Here is a 19,909-nt window from a genome sequence, read left to right as displayed (position 1 = left end):
TCCACACTTTGGCTAGAGCACTGCTCTGAACATGATGCACTACATAACAATGAGCGGTTGTTTCTTTAACCCCCTGCATGTACAGTATCTCCCGCCCCATCTGCCTTGCATGACACTTTAACCATGATCCAATTTGTTAAAAAAAACTTTAGCAATACGATTTCAGTCATGTATGAGGTGTTAACCAGAAGTTCCAGCTGCTTGGAAAGTGTTTTTCCAAAACACAAAAGAGGATAATCAAATTTTCCTCTCTCTTGGATGTGGGGCTGTTGGTCTAATTCCCCCAGTTTTCCTTTACTTTTCTTTGCCCGGTCTGTCAGGGGGCACAGCAGGTGCTCACCCCTCACAATAGCTCCAGGAAAGACTTGTCTTCCGTAGAAACTGCTCTCCATAACATGGACACATGACAACACAACGCCAGGAATAACAGGCAAACCAATTAGATCTGATCACTTTATTCTTTGGGACTCAAACAACTTAACACGTGAACCACTGAACAGGACATGAAAAATGTGCACCTCAGCGCACAACCACACACACAGCAAACACGATTGACTAAACCGTGAAAAAAAAACAGAAAAACACCTGAAAATACAGAACCACAAACAGGCCTATGTAGCCTGCCTGCAATAAATATACAACTGTTCCATCCCTTGTTTCAAACTTGAAACATCTGCAGTTTTTAAGTTATGACTATTAAGTTGTTTTTCTTTATAGAAGGAACATCAACAATAAGTACATCCATTGTTTTTTTTTTTTTAAATCTACAACTAGATCTATGAGATGATAGCAACGCCAAGTAAAAAAAAGAAATGGAAATGTTTTGAAATCAGAGCTGGAGATTAAATGGGCTTCAGAACCGCAATGTTGAATTGGAACAGGGACTGGAGGGAGGGAGGGAGGGAGAGCACGCTGTGTGGACACAGACTGCGGTCAACGAGCAGGACAGCGGACAGCCGCAGAGAGGGGCGGTGGACATGAGGCACTGCAGTGTCTCAGTCCCTGTCTGGGCCTGTGCTGGGGGGTAATGGACACTTCTGACAATGGCCACTGCAGCAGACCACTAAAGGTCAACCCAGGTGGCCAAGTACACCCTTTAGACCCCTTATTTAGTTCCTGTTTCTAACTGGCCGTTTTGCCTCATCTGTGCTTCTGGCCATACTGGAGAAGATGTTCAATAAGTTTCACAGTTTCAGGTTTTAAAACTATTTTGTCTGAGCCCTCAGGTCCCCCTGTGCATTCGAGCACTGCAGGTATCGAAGTGTTCCTCCCGGTGGCCTGAAACAGTGCTTCATCCCTCCCCCATGGACGTGCGTGGAGACTGCAGGGGACAGGCCTGGGGCAAGAGACACACCCAGCTGTGCCGCCCTGCGGCGCCCGCCCCTCGACCTCCACGTGCCGCGTGCTGCGTGCCGGTGGGGTTTCGCGAGCTCGGCTGTACGAGATGGAGCCACGCTGCGCCCTGCCGAGCACACGGCAGGGCTCACGGCACATCCTGCAGCCCCCTCCTCCGCCTGCACGCCGCACGGAGCTGGACCCTGCCTCCCTGACACACCCCTCGGCGGGACAGCAGGCCTCAGACACCGATGATCCTTTCACACGACATAAAGGCAACTCAACAAATTTCAAATCTCAACAGAATTTAAAAATTTCTATAAGGTTAACAGAGTAAGAGTTTAGGAATGTTCGGCTGGGGGGGGGGGGTTGGAGACACCAGGGTGTTGTTTTGCTGGAATACTGCACTGCACTGGGAGCTCCGACGCCCGCGGCGCTGTCCTGCGGGGGGCGCTAGTCCTCCAGGCTGCGGAAGCCATTCTGCATGTCCTCCAGCAGCTGGGCGTAGTCCGCCTTGATCTTGGCCTCCCCGTCCTTCACTGGGTCCTGGAACACAGCCGGAGGCATGGTTTACACCGGACCAAACACTCTGGCCTCTACCCGCTGAAACTCTTACTTTACTGTCCCAGGTGGGAACTTCGCTTTGCAGGCAGGTTAAAGACACGGCGGCACAGCGCTTTTAACACAACACGAGCCCCTTAACAAATAAGGGACAAACTGTCAATTGTCCAAATTGAGCAGCTTAACAGCTGTGGGACTAAAAGATGACTTGGTTCTATTGCATTTGAATCTGGGCAGTTGAAAATCAATGCCCAGATGGGAGGGGCTCAGGTCCACCGTGCAAGGGGTTGGTCATGACGCCAGCCCACGCGCAAGAAAGTCGCAGATTTGTAGTGCAACTTGACCCGCGACGCGTTAGAATACGTTAAACGGCACGGGAGAGGTGCCGGGCCGCCTGCTGCGAGGTACCTTGAACTTCATGGAGCTGAGCTTGTAGAGCGTCTCGCCCATGTGCTCGCGGATCATGGCCCAGGTGACCTTGTTGTCGCTCTGCGCCGTGGACTCCACCGCGTGCCGCGCCATGTCGTAGAAAGCAATCATGTTGGAAAGGATGCCCACCGTCTTGTAGAACGGGCAGAACCTGAGGAGAGGGCGACAGAACGCGAGTAAAGAGACGGGGAGCCGCAGTGGACGCTGCCCGCTCACAACAGCACAGGGACGTGTCCGCAGACCTATGCTTGACCAAGAATGGGCAAGCATGGCACCACAAGCCAAGTCTATACCAATCCTCAAACATCCCTTAACCCATTCCAACAGCTGCAGGACTTTCCAAAAATAATAATAATAATAATAAAATCATAAAGCACCCTTACAAACCCAGGGATGCTGTACGTAATGATAAAAAATAAATATAATAGAACAAGAAACTACAAGACAAACTGTAAGACAAGCAGACATGGCTCCTAGTAAAAAGGCGCATTTTAAGCTTAGATTTAAAAGCCGTCAGGGAATCTGCCTCTTGAAGAGACCTAGAAAGGGTATTCCAGAATAAACAGCAGGGTCACCAAACTGTCCCACTTTCAGTCCCAGGTTACGAGCAGAGGACCAGCCTCAGCTGAACAGAGCCCCTGGGAAGGAGTATATACTGCACATGCAGGAGCTCAGAAATGTAAAATGGGACCAATCAATAATTCAGTACCCCAAAAATGAACTGGCACAAATTTTCCCTTTGCGACGTTTTATGCCCTCATACAAATGGGCCAAAAACCCAGACTAAAGTTCTGCCAAAGAGGAAGGCAATTCTTCACCTGTCATACGGCGTGTAGCCGTTCTGCTGCAGGAAGTCATCTTTAATCAGCTTGGCCACTTCCAGCGTGATCTTGTCAGACTCTGCCAGAGAGGCCTACAGAAACAAAACCAGGTGAGAAAAGCCGACAAAAATGCTCAGTGTTGATTTGTGCGAACAGCAATGCCAAGGTTTCTGGGGCTGATCCCTGGCTGTAGTCGGCTCTGGCAGGAATGGCCTCAGAACAGCTGCAGGTGGCTCCCCTTCCCCTGGGAGAAGGGGTGGAGTCTGAATGAGGAGCTGCCCTGAGACTGAACCGCAACTAAGCCTGTGTCTGTATCGCAGCTGTGCAACAGGGCTCACTGGATCCACTGCTCCATGGGCGAGTGGTCCAGACTGGAGTCAAGTGCTGTGCAATGGGAGTCTTACTGCTATGACAGGGCATCCCCATTGCTCGGGGTCCTGGAGGCCTCTCTCCCCGCTGACCAGCGACCCAAGCGGTGCTGTCCAGCTGCTCGGTCCTGGAGGCCTCTCTCCCCGCTGACCAGCGACCCAAGCGGTGCTGTCCAGCGGCTCGGTCCTGGAGGCCTCTCTCCCCGCTGACCAGCGACCCAAGGGGTGCTGTCCAGCGGCTCGGCTCCCCCACAGCTCACCTTGCCCACCAGCTGCACGATCTCAGCCAGGTCCTCTTCCTCCTGCAGGATCTCCTTGGCCTTGGTGCGCAGGGGCACGAACTCGGGGAAGTGCTTGTCGTAGTACTCGTCCAGCGCCCGTGTGTACTTGCTGTAGCTGATCAGCCAGTTGACAGAGGGGAAGTGCTTCCTCTGAGCCAGCTTCTTGTCCAGACCCCAGAACACCTTTCAATTAAGAAGTCAAGAGCAAGACAGAGAGAAAAACAGGGAGACGGAGAGAACAATAAAGGATAAATAAACACGAACAATAAAAGAACACAGATAAACGATATTGTGAACCAATGGCCATAGGTACTGCACATTTAAATGTGCAACCTCTATGAAAAATGAGCATGTGAGAGCTGTGCATGATTACCTGGACTATACCAAGAGTGGCTGACGTCACGGGGTCTGAGAAATCGCCACCAGGGGGCGACACACTGAAAAAGAAGACAAACTTCAGCAAGAGCACAGGGCTGAAAATCACACACTGATTTTACACACACTGGATGAATGGAAATTATTCAGCGTCTTTTCAGTGACGTTGAGATAATTCTAATCCAGCATCTCCAATAAGAATTTTCCCATGGAGCGTCAGCGTGAAACCACTGCCTTCAAGCCCAAGAGGAGACGACAAATCAAACACAAGCTCACATGAACAACCCTTCTTTCCTGTGAAAGAACGGTCTTAACCCACTGGACGCTCCCAGCAAAGCTTGGAATAGCCAGCTCTCCTCGTGTTCCCTGGTCTGTGCCAGTTTCTCTCCTGGGGGGGGGGTGAGGGGGCGCTCTAAAATCGTCACTGCTGTATGAGAGTGAGGAGTTGTAGTTTTTGGGGGTACACTTACGCTCCCACGATGCTCACGCTGCCTTCTCTCTCCGGGTTACCCAGGCATTTGACACGGCCAGCCCGCTCGTAGAAGGAGGCCAGGCGGGCGCCCAGGTAGGCAGGGTAGCCGCTGTCTGTAAAACAGCGAGCACACGTTTCACAGGCGGCTGCGGTGGCCACAGAACACCTCCGCTTCCAGTTCTGATCAAACCGACTCCCAGAACCAGAACCAGAACCAGCCACGGCTTTGCAGAGCAGCATGCCCAACAGCATGAAGCGGGTGCTTCTGTGTGCTTAGGATTGCTCAACTAGACAGAGAGCTTTCTCCCGACAGCTGGTTATTAGAAAGCTGTGGGCCAGACTCTGACCCATCATTAATGCAGAATCACGGCAGCGGACAGTTTTGAAATCCAACTGCTTTTTACCATTTACAACACAGACTCGTATCACAACATAGACTGTCACGATAAAGACTGGTCTGAAGAGGTCTTCCCATAAAAAGAGAGCACAGGAAGATAATGTGATGAGATGATACAGCCCCTGCTTGGAGACTGTCCTGGAGACTGGTAGAGTTAAAGGGAGGGATCCATACACACACGGCGAGCGGGCAGCGGACTCACCAGCAGGCATCTCCGCCAGACGCCCCGAGATCTCCCTGAGCGCCTCGGCCCATCGCGAGGTGGAGTCCGCCATCATGCTCACGTTGTAGCCCATGTCTCTGAAGTACTCGGACAGCGTGATCCCTGCGGGGGTATCGAGAGAGACGGACTCACCCTCCTGTCACACCCCAGGAAGCAGCCCGACCGTACGACTCTCTGCCAGGCCGCTTCAAGGATTTCGCACAGCACCTTCCACACTGGAGGCCCGAGACTGAGCTGCACTAAACTGATGAATGAACAAGTGCCACCGTGTGTGTTTTTGCATATTCATACTGCGGCCATAGCTTGTGACCATATGCACTGCTCTGTTTTTCAGGCAAAAGACATTAACTAGAAACAAAGACCTACTGGTACTTCCACTCTCAAAAACCATGCCTTATGAGGGTTTTTCGTCACCTACTGGCACGGTGGTATAACTGCACCTGTGTCTAAACCACTAGAAACGCCCGATTTACCTTTAAACAGGCTATTATTCTTAATGTGCTCAGCAGGTGCCTTATTCAGGAAAGCAACCAATAAATCAATCAACAGAAATTCTAACAGCTACATAGGTGCCTTTAAAAGACAGATGAACATGTTGGGTTTGTTTATGATCAAGGGAAAAATTATTTCCATGAAAAGAAATCTCTCTGGAAAGCCATTCTGGAAACTTATTCTCATAAGCATAAGCAGTATTAGATGTGGAAGAATAAGGCAGTGACTGGCAGCAGTAAGCCAGTGGCATTGGCTGGGTATTACTGGATATTGTGCACCTATACACACTGCTACTGTGCAGCAGACGTTCAAGTAGGGAGCTGCGTCAGCGTGTGTAGGCTGCAAAGGGACAGGTAAAGGTTAATTCCCTGCTGAAATGAAAAGAAAAGAGATGCAACGTTTCAGCTGTGGAGCTTTTACGCACCTGAAGAAGGCTCCACAAATGAAAAGTCATGTCTCTTTCCTTTCGGCATGGAATAAACCTTTACCCCTTACTGTGTAGCGGTGTAGTTTAAGGTTGGTTATAATTGGATGTGGAGATTGTCACTGCTTGCAGCTGGCTACTGGGTACCAGTGGAGATGGATGCTGGGTTGCGATTGGATGTCGTGTACCAGTGGAGATGGATGCTGGGTTGTGTTTGGATGCCGTGTACTTGTGTAGATGGAAGCTCGGTTGTGATTGGATGCCGTGTACCTGTGTAGATGGAGGCTTCTCGGGCGGCCACAGGCATGTTGGAGGTGTTGGCAACCAGCGCTGTCCTCTTCATGATGCTTTCCACCTTCCCATCTACCTCCATTGTCAGCTAAAAGCACCACAGGAAAAGAAAGCATGCATTAGATTTAGTCATATTAGTCATCAAACAACTTAGCCGGTTAACTTTAAACTAAAGGCTCGAATGAACAATTGGAGAACACGGAACCAGTTCTTCATTGCATTTTATTTTTCCTAACATCATATTATTTTATTACTCTATTCCTAGTCATGCAATGAACCAAATACCATGCTGTAGCATTCACAGATACCGCTACATGTTTTCTCAAAATCCTCTTGAATGCAAGCAATGGAAAGAACTTAAAGTACTATTTTCTGAGCAGGGCTGCAGCGTAAAGAGACTGTATTCCCTGAAGACGGCGACGCGGAAGCCCAGGGCTCGGGCTGCCGGACAGTTTCCGGGTGGCCTGACCTCGGGGAAGTCGCGCAGCACTTCCGACATCTCGTTCCCACGCTCCCCGCAGCCCACATAGATGATGACGTCGCTGTTGGAGAACTTGGACAGCGACTGCGAGATGACGGTCTTGCCGCAGCCAAAGGCTCCTGGGATGGCGGTGGTGCCGCCCTGCACACACCTGCACCCAGAGAGAGTGACAACCTTTCACCTCTGACCTTTCACCTCCAAGGCGTGCTGCTGACAATGCACACACTGTGCAAGCCGGATATATAAAAAAGTGATCCTCACAAATAGCCCAAGGTGGCTACCTGTGCTCCTAACTCAACTGTATTCTCCAGGCTGTAAGAATTGCCAGCTTGTTTCTGCTTTTACAAGCGTACAACATCTGATGCAACCAGCCCACTGTACTGTCATAGGAATGGATTGCACCGCTGGGACACTCCTGATCATGCCAGTCCTGTTGCATGTGCTCTGCTACAATCCCCATTACTCTGACTAAACAAAGCTAGTCCTAGTCAAAATGAAAATGAAAGGTACAATGAAGGGGCTCTACAAACTAACAGTCTGCTTTAAGTCTGCATTTTTTGCCACACTACTGTAGTTGTATGATAAAACAGCTTCATCCATATCCAAACTTTATATGCCAGCAAAGCTTGTTATAACAACTATACTATAAGTCCTGGCATGGGCGTCTTGGCTTTGTTAGAGCAACGGCAGTTTCAATATGACCTGTATTTGTATCACAGCAGACCTAGCACCCGGTAGTCTGATCTCAGGAACAGGATACCGCCTGAGGAAAATCAGGCTGCAGGTGGTAGTAGTGCTGGACAACCAGTAGGGGGCTCCCCACCCCCAGCAGACCCAACATTTTCAACACAATGCCCCAGTATGAGGATAGGGGGTCACAGTGCTGCAGGAACTGCGTCACCCCTGGTAACATCCAGAAGTATGGGGGTGTTAACCCCAGTGTCTGGACGTGCACAATCTGGCCACCTTAAATCCCTCCTCTTACTGGACTGGTGAAGCGATTTCTCACTTCTCCACCTGACCTGCTGTGGAGTGGGGCTGCTGGTGCAGAATGGCTGCCAAGTATCTCCCAGGTGGCACCGCTGTGACCTGGACTGGCTGGGTACTCACGGGAAGAGTGCGTCCAGGACCCTCTGTCCAGTCAGCAGGGGATGGTTGGCGGGCAGCTTCTCAGTGACCGGGCGCACCTGTCGCACCGGCCACACCTGGACCATGGTGAACTTCTCCTTCACGCCCTCGAACTCCAGCTCCAGTACCACGTCCTGCGCGGGGGGGCAGTGGAGAGGCAGGCGGGGAGAAACAAAGCGGTCAGTGCCTGCAGGGAAGGGCCTGCTGGACACCCAGGGGTGCCAGGCGCATTCCTAGCTCCGCATTCTGCACGAGCAGCCTACCCGCTGGACATGTTTGCTTAGGACTTATGCGATGAGTTTACTCCTGCACTGGCGCTGCTACCCCATGGCAACAGCAAGGGAAACGGCCTTTGCCGACAGAGGCCCTAAGCGACACGCAGCCCGATGGCGTGACCGAGCCGAGAGGGCCTGGGGAGGCCCCCTCCCCCCCCCCCCCGGGGCAGCGTCATCACTCACCGAGATGTCGTAGTGCCCCGGGGGCGCGACGTAGGTGACGGTGCCCCTGTTCCGCGGCGGCAGCATGAGCTTGTGCTTGATGAGGGAGTTCTCGTACACCAGGCCGTAGATATCGCCGCCGGTGATGTGGCTGCCCACCTGCGCGGGGGGGGGGGAGAGGGAGGAGCAGTGAGAGGCAGGAAGCTGAGAACGGTGCTCACTACTCGCTGTACTCGCTGCATAGGAACGCAAGAGAGTAGAGGGGGGCAATAAACGTCCAGAGACAGCCTCACCTTCAGGTTCTTGAAGGGGGTGAACTCCCACTTGATGTCGCGGTTCAGCGAGCTGATGTTGACGCCACGGGGGATGTAGATGCTCTTGGTGAGATCGTTGATGTCCTTCAGGGGACGCTGTATCCCATCAAAGATGGAGCCCATGATGCCGGGCCCCAGCTCCACCGAGAGGGGTTTCCCCGTGCGCAGGACGGGGTCCCCCACCGAGACGCCGGCTGGCGGGGTGGGGTTAAGGAAAGCGAATGCCAGAGCTCTCGCGGGCCACATTCACACCACCCACCTTCGCACAAGACCAAGCTGATGCCTCAAAGGCCTTAAGCCACTGCAGTCCTGGGGGGGGGCTGCAGTGACAGCTGCTTTTTGTTCTCCCTCTGCTGTTCATGACCTCACTGACCTGAACATTTGCTTGGATCTGGACCTGTTTAACTCTTTCCAAAAGTCTCCTGGCCGTCAAATTAAAGAGACTTAGGGCACCTGCTGGGTTCTGGCCATCATGGAAATGTGCATCTGTGGTTCCCAACCCTGGCCCTGGTGACCCCCACACTTGCTGGTGCTCATTGCAACCCACCTTAAATAAGCTCACTGAAGCCTCACCTGATCTAAGAAGCTGCTTCAATTGAAGCAACATCTGCATTTTGTTTCTAGTCACAGGTTGGGCATTTGATTTCCACTTACACAATAGAGCGGTTCAAGCTCCAGCATGTCTAAGAGCTGGGAACAAACAGTTCAGATTAATATGTTGCTATTATGAAGTCAATGAAGGGTCTGACTGTGGACCCCAGCGGGTGTGCGTGGGTGCGTGCGTGCGTGCGTGCGTGCGTGCGTGCGTGCGTGCGTGCGTGCGTGCGTGCGTGCGTGCGTGTGAGTGACCTGTGCCGGAGAGCGGCGGCGATGGGGTCAGCGAGCCGCTGCGCTGGGCCTGCCAGGCCTCTCGTCAGGATACAGGTTTCTTCGTAGACCTGGATGGTGGCCATGTCTCCCTCCAGCCGGATGATCTCGCCCACCAGCTCACAGTGCCCCACGCGCACCAGCTCGTACATGGCCGCGCCCGCCATGCTGGAGGCCGTCACCACTGCCGGCAGAAACAGGGGGAGCAGGTGCCACCGCCAGTTAACGTCAATTAACTAGAACGTGCTAACGAGCACCTGAAGTGAAAAAGCAGGGCTGGTATCCCCTCCCCCCGACTACAAAGAATTTCACGTTGGTAAAATATTTAAAGGGAACAGGCTTGTTGATGAGTTAAATGCCAGGCAAATCTAGCAGGACTGAGATGCTCACAGTCTTTGGTTACAGACTGTAAAGAAGGAAATCTGCCTCACTTCACTGTGGAGAAAACCGCATTCCTAAACTCGACCAGGGAACGTCAAAATAACTGCATGGGAAACAACCTCAGTCATTTTTTTTTATCATCTTAGCTCAAGTTATAAATGTATAGGATTAAACATCATACCCATGTTATAATGTTCAGTACTAAAGATTATAACCAGATTAACGGTTTATTAATTTGAGTAAAACAAGATTAAAACAATAAACGGCAGAGTTGTTAGGGAATGTATTAAGCTCTGTTGACTGATGTCAAGGACCAAAAAAAATAAAGTCAGATGTACAGATAACTTTGTACCAGAAAGTACCGGCCCAAATCAAGCACTGATCCTAATGACCACTCTATTGAGTGTCTGAGAAAACATAAAAGCACTGAATCATCACTGAAATGGAAGTGCAGAATGCCTTAACCAAAGTTATTTTACTTGATGCACTGGCCAACTACCTTATTCCAAACACCAAGGGCCATTTACATCTGTCTGCAGTCATACGGCAGGTTGTTGAAAACTGAAAATTACAGCAACACGGCTGCAGATTAAAATGTAATTTTGAAATTATTCTTAGAATTAGTTACAGTACAATTGACTACAACACAACCATTCTTTATTTTCTAGCTTGCTTATTTCTTCAGCTAGGCAGTCACCAAAGAATAAAAACTTTAACAGGACAAATCGGGAGCAAAAAATATAAACCTGACAAAGGGGAGGAAAAAATAATTTTACTGTTAAATATCAGCCTCCAAGAATGATCCAGCCAGTGGGTACTGTACCTGCCCAACCTGCTTTCCTATAGTGAGGCAGAACCTACAGTGACTCTAAATATTCATTACCAATCTTTTTGCATAAACGAGAACAAACTGTCCTGTTGGCTACATCTAATGCAGTATTAGAAGCTGGAGTTCTAAAACTAAGCGATGATCAAGCCTACTTTATACTGCGTTAGGTCCAGATTACATCAGATTACATCAGAACTTTGACCTGCTACAAAGATCACAAATAAAAAGTTGGGTTTTTCTTTGGGGGGTGTTTTTGCATGGAAGAAAGGAGGCTCAAGCAAACGAGCCTCCCATCGCAGTAAACAGACAGAATACAGGCTCATTTCAACATATTAACTTCAGTATTTTTAATTGGATCGCTGTATTATTGTAATCATTAATCACAGAGGTTTTTGCATATAAAGCAACATTATTTCATCCAATCAATATGATTTTCGTGAATGTGAGCCGTTTAGTTTTGCTGATTTGTCTTTGGGCGCGGGCAGGAGCAGGCTGATCCTGCAGTCAGTTACACTGCCACACCCGAGACAAGCCGAAAAGAAAAGCGACTGACCAGGTCCCGACACCCCATGCACGTATCCAAACTCGCTCTCCCGCTCTTCATCGCGGATCTTGGGCAGCTTCGAGAAATCCATCCTGGTTTTTTAAATCTGGAACATAAAAGGAATAAATGGAATTTAAAAAAAAAAATCAGTGGTGCCACAGCTCAGCAGAGTCTCACTTCGCTGCAGTGTAACAGGGAGAAATAAATCTACCCGTTTCTCTAACGTAGCCTATATGATTCCAAAACTAACAGGTCACAGTGTTTTTATACACAACATCCTTCTGCATCCGTGTTTGTATTTTTGCAGCACTCCTGCTTCAGTCTGGTTTCAGGCACTGCTGTCCCCTCTAAACTGCCTGCGACTGGCTGAAGCCCACAGAACTCAGAACACAGGGCAGCTAGTTTAACAGTTAGTTTACGGAGCGGTGGCTCTGTGGCTCAGGATCTGCGCCTGTGGCTGGAAGGTTGCCGGTTTGTATCCCGCAGCCGGCAGAGGAATCCTACTCCGTTGGGCCCCTGAGCAAGGCCCTTAACCCCAGCTGCTCCAGGGGCGCCGTATAAATGGCTGACCCTGCGCTCTGACCCCCAGCTTCTCTCTCTGTCGGTTTGTCTCATGGAGAGTGAGCTGGGGTATACGAAAAGACAAATTCCTAATAAAAAAAGAGCAACAAAGCTCGATGCAATAAGGCTATTCTGACCATCTAACTCATTTGGCTGCTTAGAGCTAATGAATCAGAGAATCTCATCCAGATGGTACTTGAAGGAAGCCAGCGTATTGACTTCAACATGACTGGGCAGCTTGTTCCAGATCCCTACTGTACCTCCCTTTGCATTTTAGACACTTAAATATGTCCCCTATTGTCAATTTTAAATTCCTCATAGTTTCCATGTGTGTCCTGTTTCGTGATTCATTGTTGACTCAGTAGTCTATGGGTTATCTCTGTCTATACCATTGAGAAATATATGAATGGGGTTCTTTTCGAGACTAATACAATTTTAATTCTTAATTTTCAATTCTTCCTACAATTTTAACTTTAAATCATAAAATTCCCATTGGCTTTACTGCTTCTAGACAAGAGCCTACAAGACATAAATGAGGTGTCAACATAAGCGTCAAGGTTCTTCCTTGAGTAGGTAGGAGGTTTTTCCAAGAACGGATTCTTGAGGCTCACCGTTTCCAGTCTTCTGTCCAGAATTTTATTTTTGCTACATGCATGGAACATTTTTATACATGCACGTACAGACGTCACGTCATCTTGATGACATGCACGTCATCAAGATGAGTCATATTCAAGATCTTTGTTCATTCTCATCATTCTTCAATTACATTCAGGAAGATTTAGACATAGTCTATGGCTTCTGTAGCCTTCGCTGATAAACTTAACCAAATCTGGAAGAGTACCTCAATTTCATATAGCATTTTCTATCCACTATCAAGATCTGAAGAAATGTGAAGTTTCTGTAATGTGTGGATGAAGAAGCCCATTCTGGACCAGCCCATGTGAAACAATGACCTTACATGCTTCCACCCACGACACCGTGAGATACAGCTCAGGCCAGCGCCCCAGCCTTTCACCACCCCCCCTAATGGGGAGACCCCTTCCTGCCCTCCCCTCCCCCATTCGCACTGCCTTGAGAAAGGTAGCAGGGCCATGCAAAATCAGGATAGGATGGCAGGGTGGCACTGTGAACTGACAGCTCACTGCTCTCATCCAGGTCCACCACAGGGGAACCCCCAAACTGAAACACACAGGGGAAGCCACAGTAACAAATCTCTAAACATATTAATGGACTTGTTTGACAAAAAACAAAGCCGAGAATGACTTAACCTGCATATTCACAAGATCTTTCAGTCCTATATGTTGTTGCTGTACCTTACTTTATTATTACTTGCAACACAAGGAGCAGATGCACATCCTGCGATAAGCGAAGTTCCAGTTTTTTACTGCAGATACTGTTCATTTTTTGATTGTTAAGAAATGGAGCCTGAAAAATTTTACAGCACCTCACAGATTGCCATTCATCCTTTAAGAAAAAAACAACAGTTTGATTCACCAGCTTCATCCCTGCTGGTCGTGATTAAACTACAAGAACAGGAGAAGACCGAGGTAAGCACTTACCCAGAAGAGTCCGACTGCAACAGTACACAAAGTATACAGACACAGCTCAAGAAATGAGGCTGGAGCTGGATTTCAGCAACTGGTTTTGTAAACTGAATACTGTTGTTTCCTATACAACACATGACAGACCAGGAGAGGTGAGAGATCCAGCTTTCGCTATCAGATTACACAGTTTCTGCTTGTATATAAAGAAAAAGAGAGAACAGACCTTGCGATATGGCAAAAGCTTTTCAATCTGGTTAATGTAGTCTTGCAAATGTCTCCCAGCAACAGAGTAATAAAAAACAAAATACTGTATAGGTAGTTCAGATCCAGTAATCAATACAACCTTTTTATCTCAATGAAGACTTCTTAGGCAATACACACCATCCATTTTTAAGATGTTGGCGAATTAGACTGCATTTACTACAAAAGCACTGTACTGTAAAAATCCACCGTCAGAACCGAGTAAATAAAAACCAGTATTGCTAACGGGTGACTCACTGCCTCTTTCCATTTAAATAGTTGCTTTTGATTTAAAGAAGTCTTATTTATTCAGGCATCAAAAGATACCATTTAGCAACAATAATACTTGGCTAGCATTCCAAAAAATGATCCAACATCGAATCAAAAGACAGAAAAACCAGGCTGCGGACTCCCACGACTCTTTTCTGGTATTCTAGTGCTTCGCAGTATGTTATGCACACCCATCCACCTGGTAATCGCTAAATAAAACAAAACCAGATGACTGACGGAGCAGTCAAACAGGGAGACGTACACCAACAGACAGATCTGAACAGAGTCCAGGAGCGGGGAGCCCCTCCGAGCAGGCACCTGCGTGCTCCAATCCAGGCCTGCCGCACAGACGCAGCGCCAGCGCATCACTCCAGCGCCACGCAGCCATTCTCCCGGCAAGGTGACCAGCGGCTCATGCCTCCGACGCCTCTCATTTGTTTAAAGTTCCATTTTTTCCCCAACGATTCTGCATTTATAGCACGGAGCATAACCCTGTTCACAGGGACGTGACAAAAATGCTGGGCCTCTCAGAGCAAAAGCACAATGTAAAAAAAAAAAAAGACGATTGCAGCGCACCACCACAAGATCTGTGTTAAAAATACTCTGTCAGCTAAACCGCGCTTGGTTGGGGCCCTGTGCCTGGTTCTTACCTGGAGCCGTATAATGAAGCGCGGCTGAATTCCCAGCCTTTCCCTGGGAAACGCAGAGCCGCTGCTCCGAGGAAGATGCGACTGCAGCCGCAGCAACAGCAGGGGATCACACAGCGCGTGCACACACACACACTGTCAGCTGACCCGCTGACTAATCTGAGCTCTCGCATCCCACTCAAGATCAGACTCCCCCCCCACAATCTGGAGCTCTTCCCCTCTGCACTGACGCTGCTCAACGCCAGCGCTACCGGCTCCTCCCTCGGTGTCCCCAACAGCCACGGGCCCCGTTCCTCACAGCCAGGCATCGCCCTCGGCCTCGACACCTCCCCTCACTCCTGTGACCTCTCGCCCTTCCACAGGGGGACGAGGGACAGCATCACCAAAGGACACTACCAGGCCCCCTGAAGCCCCAGTCTCACAGGCTTAGCAGGGACACAGGGACTCCCACATTTTTGGTGTTTACTGTATGTTCAAGTCACAAGTAACCTGTAATCATAATCACTGCTCTTTGGTTTAAGAGGCCTCTGGGTCGTAAGCGAGATGAGTAAAGTACGCTTTTTAAATATGGTTACAAAGCACTTAACATTTTTTAAAATCATCAAAAACAGAAGCACTGAAAACTCCAAGTCACTGTGTTATATCATAATCGCAATTAAGCAAGAACTGGATGGTGAGGTCTGGGGAGGAGGACTTGTTTTGACCAGTTCAGCAACATTTTTAGTCCAGACAGCGGTGTCTCCCCAGATCTCACAAGCTCAACAAGGCTGGGCCTGGTCCGTACTGGGATAGGAGGCCACCAAGAAAAAACCTGTATGTGGTGCCGGCGGACCAGTAGGTGGCGCTTTTCAAACCTGTTCCCCAGGACGCTGACAGGGAGACACCATGTTGTAGGAGATGCATCCATTCCTTCAGATGAAATATTAAAGCAAAGGTCCAGACTGCTTGGCCATTAAAAATTCATTAAGCATTAAAATTCATAAAGGGTCATTAACCCCTGATACTCTGGCTCAACTCCAGTCTAGACCTGTACAACCTGTCCTTAGATTTTACTCCTAGTTCAACTGGAGAAGCAGTTTCTCGCTCCTCCACCTGATCTTCTGTGTCGATAAGTTGCAGACGCCAACCGCATGGGAGCTGCACTTTAATGGTGGATGAGGTGGACCCCACCATTTTGTAGAGAGCTTTCAAACGCCTTGGGATGAGAAACGCTATAAAATGACCATTGTTCAAAGAGGGGCTGGAATGAAATGTAGGAGGGGCTGTGACCCCTGCAGGACGATACCTAAAGCACAAGAGAATCACCCCTCTTTCTGCACACCCCCTCCCACAGTACTGCCACACTCAGATTTATGACACTCGGACCGGGACATTCTTTTCTTTCCCTGCCTACAGCTCACAAGAAGAGAAGCCCTCATTAAGCAGAACAGCCCAATTGATCCTTCACAGCTTCACATGCATGCCTGGTCATATCTGTCAAAACTGCAAAAAAGAACAACAGCAGTTACCACAGCTCGGCAGACAACTGACGACAAAAGAGAACAGAAAGTCCTGGTTAAGCGACAGATTTCCCCATGTTGCCACATGCAAGCCTGCACTTCCTGGACTGCAATCCATTACAAGAACCCATCACAGCCATTTCTCCATCCACCCTGCCGCACTCGATCAGCTAGCGGAGGATCAGGAAGCTGACCTCTTTGTTATATACCAGACCTGCCATTACATGCATTACAACTCTGGACACCATGTGTTCAGAAATACCAGCACTTACTCTCCTTCCTCAAGTGAAGTCACTTTACTGTCTATCTGTCTATGCTTTTGCAAAAAGCAGTTTATTCCTGGCCAGGGTTGTGGTGACCCTGTGTCTATCCCTGCATCTTGGCCGGTGGAACAGTATTGTTGTCTGCTTTGTTAAGCACCTTATAAGACGTTTACTTGGAGGCTTTGCCCAAGATCAGCATGTTTGCGCAGATTTTGCGGCACAAATACAAGCTGGTGCAGATGAACATGTGCAGGAGCTTCGGCCAGCAGCTTCGGACCCCTCAGGCCATCATTAGACCTAAAGGGGGACCTTTGTTTATCCAATCCAGACCTATGCACTGACTCACAAGATAGTGATTACATGGCAGTGGAACAACTGCATAGGATCATGCTATAACAGAAAGAAACATTAAAGGAACTTCCAAAATGGAACAATGCATCAGAGTCACCTTCTCATTCACGGCTCTGACTCACTTACAGATAGTTTCCACTGACTTTCCGTCAAACCCACCGCAGTTCACTAACACTCCACATCAAAGCACAGTAGTGCCAGAAGTGTAAAATTAAAATCGGGATCTTTGAACCATCCCGAACTTTATGCAAATATCCCTGAAAACTGCTTATACTTCATTCACAGGAGGGTAGTTAGCACATGCTCTTGAAGCATTCCTACTGTATATAAAAAAAGGCATTGGCTCGTAGCAACGCAGGTTCTGAAATTAGGTTCGTCGTGAGACTGACTCACCGCCGTGCTCCCCTACCACAAACCCACCCAGCCGAGGTTCTGTCACTCTGGAGCTCACAAGCACGCTGAGCAGTCCCGCTGCGTCACAGCGCACGAGGCTCAACGAGCACCCTGAAGTCTCTGTCCAGCTTGCCGTCAGCGATGCTAAACCATCACCACATGAAATGAACAGGGCAGGTGACTTAAGGGAGTATTGAGAGTCCTCAAGGGCACAGACAAAGTCAGCCCGGTCGGCCTCTTCTGAATGAGCAGTGAAACAGGAACTAGAGGCCAGTGCATTTGAGACGAAGAACAGCAGGCACTCCTGTATGCCAAGTCAAAGAGTTCTACTATTACAGCAAGGGTCCTACTGTGCAAACGAGAGCCCATCTGGAAAGAGAGCCAGCAGGTGTGGGGGAACCCCAAAAGCAAAATTGGGAACCCCTGCCTTATCCGGCATCACCTGGAATGGAAGACCATACTCAGGGCACATCACCCTTACAATATTCACACCACTTTTATGTAAAACAAGATTACAAAACTGCTAAACCGATCAGATGATACAAATGGACTCCAATACAATACATCATTTATAATAGATCACTCCGTTTTCTACGTCAGATCATAGAATACATTTTAGGGGAGCATCGCAGAATGCAGTTCTGATACCGCCCGTCATATGATGGACCCCCATATATCTGTTACGGAACACTGTACACCCAGCCCCACTCCAGACACCCCATAAAGATGCTGAGCGCCCTTCGGAAAATTTCGCCCGGTCTGCTGACTCGATCACATGACGTGTCGATCGTGTCTAATACACATTTGTTAAGACGAGCCAACTCTTCGACAGAGCGAAGGCAATTACTGTAAATGCATACACGGGGAAAGAGACGGTCACCGCTACAGTTCAGTACCGTAAAACAGACCAATACCTCTGAAGTCTGAATCTGTTCAACAAAATCTAGTCTAGGGTACTTCGCCTTAACAACACCCGTCAGGATACGTTAGCTATCGTCCATCGACGTCAACACGCAACACATTATTAACCTGAGACATCTTTCCGCAGTGCAATTATTCCTATTCCTCGAAAACTGAAACCTTCGCAAGGCCAGCGTTATTTACCAGCAATGCATCCGAAAACACGTTTGCACCCACGAACAAACCTTTGTTGCGCAGTGAACTCGAATCTTTACACTTCAAAAATACGATCGGCTCTGTAATTGATCGCTCAGATATTCGCGTTTCTAGAAAAAGCTTAATCTAAAATTATTTCATAATACGGTATATCACACTGAGTCCCCATCTGACGAGCACAACATGCTTGCCGATATGAAAGTATGTGTACTAATAATTCAGACGCTTACTGGACTACAGTTCGTTTAGGATGTTTTAATACGATTGAAGGACCGATGTTGCATTTTGTTTTCAATTATTTTTTTTCGCAACTGCCGTACAATGCAATGGTGGCCGAGGATGGTTTCGATAGCTAAAAAAAAACAAAAAAAAACGAAGACCTGTGACAGTACTGACGCACGAAGCGGCATGAAATGAAAATTGTTTTAATTTATTCATATCAGAAACCCGCAGTGTTTATTTTGCACATATGGATCAGCTGTCCAGTCTGTCATTTCAGCGGCGCATAGGTCTGCTACCGACTTACAATCTGCATTTCATTGAAAATTTAATTTAAGACACGCAGCACCACAATAAACCGGCTAAACACACACAAAAGAGTGATTAAAGAGTCAAATACTGTTACGTTACCTTCGAGAAACGAAATTATTTAAAGCTTTTTCTCTCCCTCCTCCAGCTAGGAACTTGTCAGCAAAGCGAGAGATCGGGGAGTCAGCTGACTTCATTCACCGCAGGCTGAACTACCCCTTCCACAGGAGAGGAAACTGACACCATCCTGGCTCAAAACTGGATGCTGGGCTGCACCGCTAAGCTATGCCGTGTCTAGAGCCAAGATGGAGATGACATAGGCCCAGTTTCGTCACTTCCCCTACATAATTCGCACCCTCCGTCAAATTGAAGGAAAACAGCATTATGGGATATTGGAGGAACTTTATCGAGCGCGTGTTATCCAGTTTGGTTCCTGATAAAATAATTTGAATAACTAAAACACTATTATTATTCATAAGGGATGATGTACTTAGGTTTTAACTATTCAAAAATATGCGTCTCATGTAGGGAGTCATTATCTTACCAAAATATTTTTTTTAAAATATTAACCCGTAACCGGCGTACCAAATTTATAATAACGTTAGTATACTCGAAAACTGTTTTTGAATAATTGCCATTGAAGGTACCAACAGTCGTTATTAATAGATAGCCTGTCAGTAAAATAACAGATTAGTTAGTTCATTCATTTCCATAATTGCGTAAAGAAATATTCAGATATATTACGGGGGGGCGTGTTTTCTGGTCACGTGATCTATTCGATTCGATGTTGGATTATATATTTTCCTTCAGTTCAACTCAAATGGTTTTTAACATTTAACCATAGTGTCAAATTTTCCTCGCAATCTATTTATTATTTTAAATGCGGCCGTTAAAATATTTTAATCGAAAACGGAAACGTCGGCGCGAGTCAAAGGTCACGGCCTTTGGACGTTTTTTTAAAAAAAACAGCCGTTAAATTCAGAGATTAATCGAATCCCGTTTTTAAAATATTTTCACGCACTGAAAACCGGTCGCAAACCGCGTCAG

The 19,909-nt window shown here is 48.1% G+C and overlaps 1 protein-coding gene across 4 annotated transcripts; it reads right to left on the bottom strand.

Annotated features, from left to right (window-relative positions):
* Positions 1 to 439: 439 nt before the first annotated feature.
* atp6v1ab (ATPase H+ transporting V1 subunit Ab) lies at positions 440 to 19,139 on the bottom strand. 4 transcript variants are annotated; one of them, XM_088920720.1, is made up of 15 exons: positions 18,965 to 19,139; positions 11,460 to 11,556; positions 9,752 to 9,880; positions 8,809 to 9,023; positions 8,537 to 8,674; positions 8,061 to 8,212; positions 6,939 to 7,101; positions 6,449 to 6,557; positions 5,242 to 5,364; positions 4,641 to 4,755; positions 4,169 to 4,232; positions 3,775 to 3,978; positions 3,144 to 3,238; positions 2,305 to 2,476; positions 440 to 1,881 (listed from the first exon to the last, which is right to left on the bottom strand). In XM_088920720.1, exons 2-15 carry the CDS (start codon positions 11,539 to 11,541, stop codon positions 1,789 to 1,791), a joined length of 1,854 nt encoding a protein of 617 aa, XP_088776846.1. In that variant the 5' UTR covers positions 11,542 to 11,556; positions 18,965 to 19,139; the 3' UTR covers positions 440 to 1,788. The 4 variants fall into 4 exon arrangements, with proteins under 4 accessions (XP_088776846.1, XP_088776849.1, XP_088776847.1 ...); XM_088920723.1 differs by lacking the exon at positions 18,965 to 19,139 and adding an exon at positions 18,364 to 18,384; XM_088920721.1 differs by lacking the exon at positions 18,965 to 19,139 and adding an exon at positions 14,716 to 14,934.
* Between the last annotated feature and the right edge of the window lie 770 nt (positions 19,140 to 19,909).

This window comes from Atractosteus spatula, chromosome 7 (genome assembly GCF_055471065.1).
Source record: "Atractosteus spatula isolate fAtrSpa1 chromosome 7, fAtrSpa1.hap1, whole genome shotgun sequence".
Lineage (NCBI taxonomy): Eukaryota > Metazoa > Chordata > Actinopteri > Semionotiformes > Lepisosteidae > Atractosteus > Atractosteus spatula.
This window is presented reverse-complemented; position numbering and strand designations above follow the sequence as displayed.

Excerpts from the sequence above, each read along its gene's own strand:
- atp6v1ab (XM_088920720.1), bottom strand. The coding sequence starts at position 11,541 with ATGGATTTCTCGAAGCTGCCCAAGATCCGCGATGAAGAGCGGGAGAGC. Across the intron at positions 9,881-11,459 it reads GCATGGGGTGTCGGGACCTG|TGGTGACGGCCTCCAGCATG; the intron begins GTCAGTCGCTTT and ends TTCTGCCGGCAG. Across the intron at positions 9,024-9,751 it reads CCAGGTCTACGAAGAAACCT|CCGGCGTCTCGGTGGGGGAC; the intron begins GTATCCTGACGA and ends CCACCCCGCCAG.